This window comes from Myxocyprinus asiaticus, chromosome 19, assembly GCF_019703515.2.
Source record: "Myxocyprinus asiaticus isolate MX2 ecotype Aquarium Trade chromosome 19, UBuf_Myxa_2, whole genome shotgun sequence".
NCBI lineage: Eukaryota > Metazoa > Chordata > Actinopteri > Cypriniformes > Catostomidae > Myxocyprinus > Myxocyprinus asiaticus.
In genome coordinates this window covers 46,646,471-46,659,567 of record NC_059362.1, presented here as the reverse complement: position 1 = coordinate 46,659,567, position 13,097 = coordinate 46,646,471, and the positions used below count along the sequence as shown (strand labels likewise).

Sequence of the window (13,097 nt, the reverse complement as noted above, 5' to 3'; positions counted from 1 at the left end):
TGCATTTATGACTTATAACATAGTGCTAGTGCTCATAAAATAGGGCCCTAAGACTTGTTTTCAGAGAGTATATCTTAAATTGGGTATATTTTTCTCACTATTGGCAAATAGTTTTTTCTTGTTTTAATCATAAAGCTCATTAAATTGTTAGATTTAAGCTTAAAATAAGAAAAACCAATTGGGTAATTCTCTGAAAACAAGTCTTAATTTCAATGCAAATTTGCTTCTCAAGTAAATGTATCTTGTTTAAAAGATGTTTAGATATTTTTTACTGGGAAACTAGATTTTTTGCATTCAAAAATAATTTTAATTCATCCCTTGTTACAGTGAGACAATGGAAGTCAATGGAGTCAATCCGTAAACATTCAAATACTCGCTGTTTTGGGGGCCTGGGTAGCTCCGCGAGTATTGACGCTAACTACCACACCTGGAGTCACCAGTTTGAATCCAGGGTGTCCAACCAGGTCTCCTAAGCAACCAAATTGGCCCGGTTGCTAGGGAGGGTAGAGTCACATGGGGTAACCTCCTCGTGGTTGCTATAATGTGGTTCTCGCTCTCGGTGGGGCGTGTGGTGAGTTGTGCGTGGATGCCGCAGAGAATAGCGTGAAGCCTCCACATGCGCTATGTCTCCTTGGTAACGCGCTCAACAAGCCACGTGATAAGATGCGTGGATTGACGGTTTCATACACGGAGAGGCAACTGAGATTCGTCCTCCGCCACCCTGATTGAGGTCACTACGCGCACTGGGAATTGGCCATTCCAGATTGGGGAGAAAAATAAAATAAAATCAAATCAAATAAAATACTTGCTGTTTCAAAAGTATACACAAAAGACGTAAACAGTATGTGTGATAACATGATTTTAAATGTGACAAATGCTCACAGGGTTTACGGCATTACGTTGTAACGGCAACTAAGATGTAAACTTGCATATAACTTAAAACAGAAATGGTTAATAAGTAATTATTTTACCATTTATGGATTGGCCCCATTCACTTCCATTGTAAGTGTCTCACTGTAACCAAGTTTTTTTTTGTTTGTTTTTTTTTTGGTAGTGGTGGTGGTAAATCAATATTATGCCACAAATGCTGTGGATTGAGGTTAACTTGTATTGGAATATTCCTTTAACCATGGTCAAATCAATGCACCGCACAACCTCTCGTGGCTCATTGCTTTAATATTCTCACTTCAATTCATCTCGGGTGATAAAAGTGAGCAGTTCAGTACCTGTCTGTTTCCTTTGAACTCTTCTATCCGTCTCCTCTCTGCAGGTTGGGATTGGAGGATGATCGTCTGGAGCGGGTTTTAGCAGGTTCAGGGTGTGAAGTTCATTGTTTTGATCCCAGTATCAGAGCGGCTCATCTACAGGACTCACACATGTGGCTCCACCGGCTCTCTGTAGACTGGAGGGACCCGAACCCGGCGGTACCGGCCCAGAAACTGCACAGCAACACCAAGAAACTCGCCACCATCCTCAATGACTTCGGCCACAGACAGGTGAGGTTACACCTGAGAAAAACACAGGAGACACTGTGCTGAATGGATCTTTTCTGAATAACCCTGCACCCAGAAATAAAATGTACTAACCTTCATGTTAATCTTAAACCGTATAACTTTCACAAGATGTTTAGCAAAATGTTGACAATCAAAAAAGAATCCAACAATTTTATAGAAATAGTCCATATGACTTGTGTGCTATATTCCTAGCCTTTTGAAGTCACAAGCTAGATGTGTGTGAGAAATGGACCCAAATTTATTACCACTACAGTATGCATAAAGTAACAGAGTGCTTGCAATGCATTGGCCAAGCATTCGCGTCTGTGTTTGCATACATGAAATAATTATGTTTCTGGCCATACACACAAGCTAATAATTTGTCTTTTCTTGCCAGGTTAGAAAAACGCCCAAACCATTCCAATGAATGCAAGTAAACTCACTTCAAATATGCTAACAAGCATTCACAAGTTTTTCGCTATGCATGTCTGATGGGTGTTTTTCTGCTTATCGACATGTACCATTCAACACTGCAAACCTCCGTCTTTACACGTGCTCTCAAGTTTTTCAGAAAGTCAAAGGAAATGAATGCAGTGTGTGATAGTGATTCATGACTCTGTTGTGACCTGTTCTGCCTTTTAAAAAAGATTCTAGAAATCTAAGAACAGCGTAAAAGAATGCAAAACGGAATCAAGAGGGATAATTTCTCAACCGTCTGTGCAACACTTGCTAATGAATTCATAATGCGCTCATAATTATGGCTGCAGATTTAATTGATTTATGACTCTTGCATATGTATGGACTGAATGAGCCAAAGAAGCATTTGAGGTCGACAGACACCATGAGTGCTCTGAGAATTTGGCATTAAGTGCATTTAACTATAATGAGAAGAACTTTATGTCCACGTACACATTGCAGCGTTTTGGGTGTGAAACCAACAAACCCTCAGAGACCCGCATCATAGCATAATTGCAACTTTGTTTAAAGCAATTAAATAACTAAACTACACAACAAAAGCGGACACTCTGAACTGCATCACAAGTATAGTTTTTGGTGGGACTAAAAATAGCATATTAACTGTCACAGCTTGCTAAAATTACACAAAAAGCTCACGGCTAGTTGACACAATTAATTTAGGAACACAATTAGCAATATTCCAAACCATTATTTGACCTGTAGTATCTTTTTTCTTAACCCTTCAATGGTAATGGTCATTTTTGACTGAAATAAATTCTCCTCATTTAATAAAAATGGTATCCTCCATTTGCCATCTGAACATTTAAAAAATAAAAATAAATAAAAATTGGGCTTGATTTGATGTCTAAAAAAAAAAAAGAGGCACCTTTGGTATTTGTGGTCTAAATTGACTGACCCTTGCAACTGAATGGGAAAGACACAAAAACATAGCATTTTTTTTATCTGTCAAATACGATCAACAGGCAGAAATTACAGGGTGAGACTCTAAAACATCCTCAGTGCAAAACATACACACCCACTCACACACAAAACTGAACTGGTGAGACTATATAACACTTTTTTTTTTTTTTTTTTTTTTTACATTTGCCAATAAAATAAATTAGTCACAATGTAAAATACACACACGTGATGATAATACAGTACAGAGCGCACGCACACACAAGCGTGCACACACACACACATCTATAAGTTGAGCTCTAGAGCCATCTTTTTGTCATTGTTGGCATTACAAGTCATCTGTTTTTTTTTTCCAGCTGATGACCGCAATCTGACACACACACACACACACACACACACACACACACACAATTTTTTATTACAGAAAGTTACTCTGATTCTTCTGTTTTATACTCTAATTGAATTTTCACAATTTTGCAGTTCATTTCTGTTTCTTGATGTTAATTTTCTTGACATTATGATGCATTTACTTTGAGTTATTAAATGTTTATGTTTGAAATAAATTATTGGTATAAAAATGTTTATTCTGTGTCTTCTCTTTGTAACACCATGGTCAGGTTTGATTGCAGGTTTGACACTTCAAATCAATTTTAAAATGCTAAACTTTGATAAATAATAGTTTGATAATGTTTAAATATATATCAAATGCATATCTCGTGATAAAATATAAAATTAGTTTACAGTAAGTCATCAGACTACACAGTAGGTGACTACAGTTTATTTTTTTTTAACTAGAATTTGCTTATTTGTATATGCAAATTAATGGTAAAATTTAGAAGTTTACATGTAAATAAGATTAAAATTGCAATATCGCAAAAGTGCATTATTTATTGTTCTTACTACTAAATGACCGTAAATACCAAAAGGAGGTGCCATTTTTCAAAACCAGAGGAGGGTTATTTCCAAAACATGTTTACTGATTGAAAAATTATTATATACCTGAAAATATCACATTTCATAATAGTTTTTAGGTGTAACAAAATACAACACTGGGCATTTGTGGTCAAACTTGTGCAGTAAATAATTGAAACTTTTTCAAATATTTTGTGCTGTTCCGTCATTTAAAAACAAACCAACAAAAATGTATATCTATATACTGTGTGTGTATGTGTGTGTGTGTATGTATGTATGTATATATATATATATATATATATACACATTGTAGAGATGGGTTTTTTTTTTTTTTTTTTGGGTTAAATCAGCAAATATCAACAGTCTTTATCATTGAATTTACACTTACTGTTTGTTAATAATAATAATAATAATTATATATATATATATATATATATATATATATATATATATATATATATATATATATATAAAATCATATACTTCTGTGTGTTGAATTGTGTTGTGGATTCAGAACTTCTACTTATTGTCTAAAGCAGTGGTAAATTTTGCAACCCTAAATTACAAAGTTTTTCCAAAATTCCCCCAAAACAAAATTATACATAAAAATAATAAATGGCTTTCTAAAAACACTTTCGAGGAGATGTTTTACCATCGATTTCAATGCTTGGGTCTCTGAGGTAACGTTATGGCATTGTCTAAAAAGAGATGTAAAAATGTAGCTTAAATTAATGTTACCCATCCTTAAGATGGAATATTTTGTTAAAGCGATCTTAAAGTTCAAACATTAAATTTAAAGAAGAACTTAAGATAATTTCCATCTTTAGGCAGAAAAATAAACACAAAAACAAAGCCATAACTCTGCTAACTCAGAGAACCAGTGCTTTCAATTTGAACCCTTTAAATTCTGAAGGTGTTTTTTAAAGATTTCCTGTTTCAGTGGCATTCCCAAAATTACAGGTTTATAATTCGACAAAAAGAGAACAAGGAGGGTCGAGTGTTTGGCATCATTTATTTTTATAACTTTTTTTTTTTTTTAATGATATAGATGATGATACATTCTGAGACTCTCAGTCTAAGAAACCGCTGGAAAACATTAATAAAAAATTGGCCAAAACAATTTACTTTTTTTTTTTTTTCCTTATTTTTCATTTTATATCTCTGGGTGTAAATTAGCTAGCTCCGAAAAACTGCATTTGTTTGGTTCCCAATCATGTCAACTGTAACTGTGTAAAATTGTGTTGATACGACAAAGTAATCAAAAGGTATAACATTACAAAAACAACTTATCATAGTGTCCAAAAACATCTCCAAACAAATAAAACATAATAATTGTACATAAGAACTAATTACACATGCAAACACAACAATGACTAAAGGTTTGCATAGCGCTATATTGCAAAAAAAAAGTCCCCGTATACATAATTCAGGCATATGAGGTATCATTTATAAGCTTAGAATCTGAACTTTTCAGAGATAACCATCACTTCTGTATTTATGTTACTTAAAATAACAAAATAAACAATCCTGTCGCAAATTAGCGCCCCCTAGAGGTAATGGGGTAGAAATATTTATATGAAAATAAAAGTCCTTCACATAGCACTTAAATAGACAAGTCATATATCAAATGAAAGCTCTCATTCTCAGGAATGTGACTGTATAGTTAATTCATGTGCACTAATACCACAGTTCAAAATATTTTCAAAAGAAACACAAAGTGAAATATGATTTCTGTAAGTCATCAAATACAAACGTCTCTTTTATGCTCCAATAACTGCTGCTGTAAGCCCCAAGTAGCCAAAAACTTTATATCTGCTTTTACCTTAGAGAGTTTTCTAAAATATGAGCCATTTTTACTTGTCTGTGAGCTTGCTTGTGTGAATAATCCAATGTTATATCTTAGATGTCCAGAACAAAATATGCCATCCAGTAGGAAAGCATGCTATACAAACATTCATCAGAAAAATACGTTTTTGACTATTTATAAATTATGATGAATATGATAAATATTTATGATAAATGATACTGATGATTGAGCTTCTAGTCCACTCAGAGGCCGAGATATTCAATAAAATAATGAGGGTGGTGCTTGAACTGAAAATTAGACTGAATGTCTATGGACGAGCACATCTGTGAGGCCTAAAATGTGTTAGAGCGCCACCTACATTTCAGATCTGTATATTGTGATGGAATGTGATAGAGAAAAAAAATATTTTTTCTAGTGATTGCTGACATCTAGTGGAATAAAATGAGACTTTTCAAAGAGAGGTAGTGTGAACAGAGCCAGAATTACGTTTACAAAAGTTAGAACACCAACAACAACAAAAAAGGGTTTTTTTTTTCCCCCCAAAGAATATTTATCATAATATTATAAACACATACAATATTATTTATGAATATTTGGAATATTTTTTTATTTATAAATTATTTATTTGTATTTGTATATTTATTTATATATTTATTTTTATTTATAAATTAATTGCCACTAATTTTGTGGCAATTAGTCCACAGTATGTGTGAATGGTGAGCTTTTAAAATGTGAAAAATGTGCAGGCAGCAGCCCAAAAATGCATGAGTATTAGGAGTTAAATAAGGGACGATCCTGTATTTTACAGGGCGGGTGGTGACCTTAATGACAATCCCTGGTTCCCATCCACATTCATTCAGTGGAAGAGAGCAGCCTGGACATTCTGCTCAACTACTGGCCTGTAATCCATCACCTCATAGAGCACCGAAGTTCCCCAAAGGAGTGGAGCAGTTTAATTCGACAGATGTGTTCAGTAAATATTTAGTTTTTAATTAACAGTAATCTCAAGAACAGGTGCCTCACACATTTTCCTCCTACATTTTTTAATGCCATTTGTAGTTGTCCGCTGTGAGCACAGATTGCAGCGTTTGAGGCATTTGGCATCAAGTTGTCGTTCCTCCATATGGTGCTATCTTTCCCTTTCAGTCTTCCACAGAAAAGCACAAGAACTGATGTGGGATATTACAGAGTGCAAATGGTGTCTCCTGTGAGATGAATCGAAGTTGGAGGAAATAGAATGAGCGATTGCATGAAGGGAGAGAAAGTAGGACACTCTCTCTTTGAGGAAGAGCATTTGAAAGGTGGGCAGTGCAGATGACTGGCCTGAATTACAGCGAACACCCTTGGGAGTTGAAGAACTAGAAAATAAGCATGAAACTCATCAACCTCTCTGTGTCTTTGCTTCTGGACTTTTTCTCCTCCATTTCTTCCTCTCTCCCTCTTTTCCCCCTGCAACAACCTTAAAACTAGATTTAAAAAATCTCTGAAGAAAACGTGAGTGGTACCTGCCTATGCAAAAGTTGCCGCCATGATACTAGGGTATTGTGGGAGACTGCCAAAGTATTGCTAAAGTGTTTAACCCCACTAAAATATGTTTAGAAGAACATAATGAACATCATTAATGTTTTATGTTATGTTGGAGTTTTGAGGGTTACCACTAACGTGACGAGTGGACACTGTTGCCATTTTATCAACTTTTTGACCCCCCTTATAGAATAAAAGACCCATCTAGTGATAATTTAAGTGACTTTTGAAGTCTGCTTTAGTGAAATTGTTCCACATCTGTTGACAGAAAAAAAAAAAAAAAACACCAGCTCTATCGTGAATGACGTCTCATTAATTTTTCCCGGTGTTCTTCAAGTGCAAATGGATAAATGACTGATGAGATTTTGTGTTATTGGTATTTGTTGCGAGTCTCAACCTCAGTTCACATGCATGCTCTCGGTTTAGAGAAGTCAGCCTACAGCGATAGAAGTGTATTCAGAAATTATCTAGCAGTGCAAGAGAGAATGGACATGAACCTCTGATCTATACTGAAGTATAGAGATAAATGATATGAACAGATGAGGTGTCACTGTGAAAAGTCCTTGTGACACAGTAACACTGGCACAAGTCATAAACACTGATGTTTCACACATCAGATATGTTCAAAAATAAGATGTAACATATCATCTCAAACAGCTCCATGTGAGGCATTATTAGGCATATAGATCTATGTTTAAAACATTAAAAAAGCATGATGGTTCAACACTACACCTTTAAGAAATTGCCGTAGCTCTTTACACCAATTCCTTTACATATGTAAATTTGACGTCTTACATTTGTAGCAACATTTCAGCGAGCCTTTGGCGACTTCCCATTAGAAATAGTTGGAAGCACTGAGAGTGGAGCTTGAGCTATCAATGAGGACAGATAGATGTCGCAAATTAAATCGATTTGCTCGCTTCGTTGAGCAAATGCTGTGCTAACCATAACATAGTTACTAAACTACACTCTCTAGTGCTTCCAACCAGCATGTATTTAGCATGCTAATATTCACTAGTTAGTATATAAAGAAATAAGAGATTTATTTGAGTTACACTGACACGTCTAATTATGTAGGGTTTACCCAATTCAAATAAGTTCTATGTACACAATGTGTTTGTGTTGAGATTACATAGTAAGTTTAAGAAAACTCATTTCAAACATGTGGAACCACTGTCCATGATTTAATCAATTTCAGCCAAAGAGCTATTTTTGTTGTTGTGATTTACATATATATCTGCATATTTTGCAATAAACAAACTAAATTGTTTCTAAACTCATAACCAACAAATTTAAACCAATAGTTTTATATTTTCCCATCGTTTTAAATTCGATTACATCATTCGCAATGCTTCATGGGATTGTAGTTCATTCCCTCGTGAAAGACATTAAGTACAGTCTTGTATCTTTTTTTATCCCCTTTTCTCCCATTTTGGAATGCCCAATTCCCACTACTTAGTAGGTCCTCGTGGTGGCGCGGTTACTCACCTCAATCCGGGTGGCGGAGGACAAGTCTCAGTTGCCTCTGCTTCTGAGACTGTCAATCCGCGCATCTTATCACGTGACTCGTTGTGCATGACACCGCGGAGACTCACAGCATGTGGAGGCTCATGCTACTCTCCGCAATCCACACACAACTCACCACACACCCCATTGAGAGCGAGAACCACTAATCGCAACCACGAGGAGGTTACCCCATGTGACTCTACCCTCCCTAGCAACCGGGCCAATTTGGTTGCTTAGGAGACCTGGCTGGAGTCACTCAGCACGCCCTGGATTCAAACTCGCGACTCCAGGTGTGGTAGTCAGCATCAATACTCGCTGAGCTACCCAGGCCCCCTCAGTCTTGTATCTTTGTCTTTTGTTTGATTTTCAAATACTATTTTGCTTCAAATCAAAGTTTGAAATGTTATTATTCACCTCCGAGTTGGTTGGTTCGGTTCATGGCTTACAACTCTTTTATGAAGGAGTTTATTACATTTCTATGGAAGAAATGAATGGGAAAATATTCCGGAACCAAGAAGGCTGAAAAAGTTGTGCTCTATTGACACTTTCTACAAATAATTTACTAATTGTCGACTTTTTAAACTGGGATACAAGAATTTTAAAAGGGAAAAAAATACATGCATTAGCTTTAACATATAAATATATTTGATCAATTTTGTATAAACAACAACACCACTTATCTCTCTCAGGTGGACGTGTTGAAGGTGGACATGGAAAGTGCAGAGTGGAAGATTCTTGAGAATCTGATTCTCGAGGAAGTGTTGGACTCAATCGGCCTGCTACTTCTCGAGGTGCACCTGCACTGGGCGGGGTTCGAGGTGGGCGGAGACGAGCCCTCAGTGGTCCGCTATTGGTTCAGCCTGCTCAGGGAGTTGGAGCGTGCTCACTTTCGCCTCTATCACAGCTCCAGCGACCCGACAAAACCACATCTGTTTCTACACAAAAACCTCCAGAACGCAAGCAGCTCCTACATACTGGGATGGGTGAATACTCAGTTTTCACCACAATGATAACCATCACCAGACGATACTCTGTGAAATAAATATCTTGGAATAATCAATCGGATGATTGGCAAAGCCCAACCCAGCGTCCCCCTAGATTTGGCCCTGACATGTATGCACCAATAATGTCACACAGTGTGCAATGGCTTTTACCCAAGATCTCTTTGGGATCATATCGTATAGTCAAGCAACAGTTGTAAAAGACTGTAAAAATTGTACAGTGTGCACACGGCTTTAGTCAAATGACTCTGACAGAGTATTGGCAGTGTCAGAAATTTTCGGTTGCAGTCCTGCAGCGTTTATTAAACAGTGGATATTCCGAAAAAGGCATTTATGTGATAGAAATTCTGATGAATACAGGTGTATGCCAAAATATTGCCTTGACACATACGCTAACATGAAGATGACCTAAGACTGATGCTAATCAGAATTTTCATGTGCATATAATCGTGGTCGATGATGGACCAGCTATTGAAAGACAGCAAAGGAGCAGGAACAAGTATTCAAGGACAAGAAGACAGCAGTTTTAATCAGACTTGAAACACCGTCATTCATAATACTTGTTCAAAAATGCAAATGATCCGAGTCTCCAAAAGTCAACTTCATTAAAAACAACAGTGGAATGTCTCAACGATCAAAGAGTGCAAATATATTAAAAATAAAAATCACTAAAGCCAATCAACTGCAAGGAAACAGAAATATTGATTTACGAGAACAAACAGGACGCCGACACTCAACTGTTAGTTCTGGAGATGAAAGTTTGAATGTTACAAAAATGGTCAATAAACATCCAGCTCATATTTCATCCCAAAATCAAAAGAAATGATATTTTTCTTAAAGAAAATAAATTCACATTTTTTCATTGGACGTTATGAAAATCAAGCACATTTCCCTATAAAGTTTCACTACTATAATGCAGAAAAAATGTATTAGATCTTTAAATACTAAAGTGCACTTGCCACATATAATTCTAAGCACTTAAATGGTAGTGTTTGTTGTATCGAAATGAATTTATGATGGAAAACGAAAACATGCATGATTTTCATGAAATGAGAATTTGAGGAGAAATGTTTTAACCCTTATAGCTCTGAAGTTGTTTTTAAAGATTTCCTGCTTTAGTGGCATACCCAAAATTAAAGGCTTATAACTCAACAAAAAACAAGAAGGGTCAAGTGTTTGGTGTCATTGTAAAGACAACTTTTCAAAAAAATATTATGGTATAGATAATACATTCTGAGACTCAGAACAAAAAAAATTAAGCCAAAATTTTCTTTTTTTTTTTTTTAATTATTTTTCTGTTTTGCCATCATATATCTCTGGGTGTAAATAAGGTGGCTCTAGATAACTGCTTTGGTTTAGTTCCCAATCATGTCAGCTGTATCTGAGAAAAATGTTGTGTTGATACAACAAAGCAATCAGAAGTTATAGCATTACAAAAATAATTTATTATAGTGTTCAAAAACGTCTCCAAATAAAACATAATTGTACATAAGAACTAAGTACACATGCAAACACAACAATAACTAAAGGTTTGCATAGCATGCAGACGTGATTTTAGTAATGAGATTTCACAGAATGAGTTTCATTCTGTGTCATTTGAGTCATCATTGAGTCTGTGTCATGTATTTGGCGCCATCTCCTGGTGGTCATATGTAACATTGTGCTTCATGTGGATTATCTAATGATCTATACATCTGATTATCTTGTGTGTGGGCTCGTTTGAAAGATAATCACCTCCTCTAAATAATGGTATGTGATGTTGTATGTTCTGTTTATTTTTCCTGATGTTATAAGCAAAAATGTGGCATATAAGCAACATAATTGTCAAAGACACATACTTAGCTATTACTCACTGCATTTTCCTCTGTAGGTAAAACAAATAGACTGGTTGTATTCTACTCTTTGAGAGCTTTCCAACAACATATAACACATGACTACTTGATCAATTTGATGTTTTTACTTAATACTGATTGCGATAAAATGTACAGTGCAATTTTTTTTTTTTTGTGTCATAAATGATCAAAATGTAACTTCTGATTTGTCTGCAAATTTCAAAGCACTTGTTCAGTTTTGGTCATAATATCTACATGCATTGTAAAGTAGAGCTTCTAATCTTTCATATGATACCTGTTTTGTGTTGGTCAAGACTGTAGTTGTTAAAATCTTTTAAATAAAATTATCACGGGCCCATCCGAGCTTAAAGGTTTAACTGTCATTTAAATATTGTCACAATGCAAAAAAATGTAATACTCCTAGAACAGATAATAATTAATATACAACAATAACAAAAACAACAACTGAGGGGTTCTTTACTTTTATCTTGTGATCACTGTAAATATGACCAGGACATTTCTTTGTGAAATTCACCTCTGAGTATGTGTTTTCAGACGCTGTATTCCTGTAATAAATGCATGTTTTTTACAGGATGAGAACAAATCCTTTAAACACACAAGCCTTTAATGAGAAGAACACGTCAGTGTTTCTCATCTCTGTCCTGTTTTATCTGATGTTCTTGAGGAACTCTCTCTCCGTCAGCTCGATCAACATTCCTTATTCATTCTCACAAGCTTTTATCATGACAACCGACCAAAGATATCAGGGAGATGTTTAATTAAAAAATACTTTCAGGGGGAAAATCTAATCTGAAAAAGACTGCAAATAACAGGACTTTGCAGTTGATTCTCTCTTTTTTTTTTGTTATGAAGAGATGGTGGAAAAATGGGATATTTTAGACAATAATCATCTGTTTGAGTGCTGCAAGAATGCACACGGTCTAAATCAGTGTGGTGCATGCTAATAAATAATCTTATCAGTTTAATGTCACGAAGAAATTTCCAGCTCACACCAAAAGGATTATTAATATTTGTTCTGTTGTGACATTATTTTAAATGACAATGAAGCACATTTCCCCCCAAATAATCATTATTGTAATACAGAAATAAAACCCTCCATGCAGTTTTATTAAAATCAGAATGAATTACTACTTCCATGCTGTATACAAGCAAATGTACTTTAGGATTTAGATAATATATGAAATAAAAAAATAAAATAATTCAGCTTACAGTAAGCTTCAGAGAATTTGGAGGGTAAATGTGTTGAATAATTATGAAAATAATGTCACAATGCAAATAAATATTAATTGTCTTTAAAACAGGCTTCAACTTCTTTAAGCAAAATATAATTTCCTCTTTATTTTTCATTTTGGCTTAAAAATATGATCATGTTCTGGACAGGTTTTGTGAGATTCATATCATTAAGACTGATTATTCATCAATTCATTAGGCAATTTAGCCACTTATGATAGTATTGTTTTGTTGTTGACATTACCATTTAAAACATATAAGCAGTTCTACTATAGCCTTAGTATTAAAAAACAGTATAACATCTATGAGTAAAACTAATACTGATAATGTGTCACAACAACAGACAAAACGCAAGATGACGAATCTTTGTCTAACTCGTCAATGTCCTCGAAAACAC

General features: G+C 35.1%; 1 protein-coding gene across 3 annotated transcripts in view; it reads left to right on the top strand.

Annotated features, from left to right (window-relative positions):
* LOC127409711 (probable methyltransferase-like protein 24) overlaps positions 1-12,973 on the top strand; it is a 32,622-nt gene extending 19,649 nt beyond the window's left edge. For all 3 annotated transcript variants that reach the window (XM_051644461.1, XM_051644460.1, XM_051644462.1), the window contains 2 exons: positions 1,271-1,496; positions 9,306-12,973. In XM_051644461.1, the coding sequence (XP_051500421.1) occupies positions 1,271-1,496; positions 9,306-9,626 (547 nt within the window). In that variant the 3' untranslated portion in view covers positions 9,627-12,973. The remainder of the gene's footprint in view (positions 1-1,270; positions 1,497-9,305) is intronic.
* The last annotated feature ends 124 nt before the right edge of the window (positions 12,974-13,097 follow it).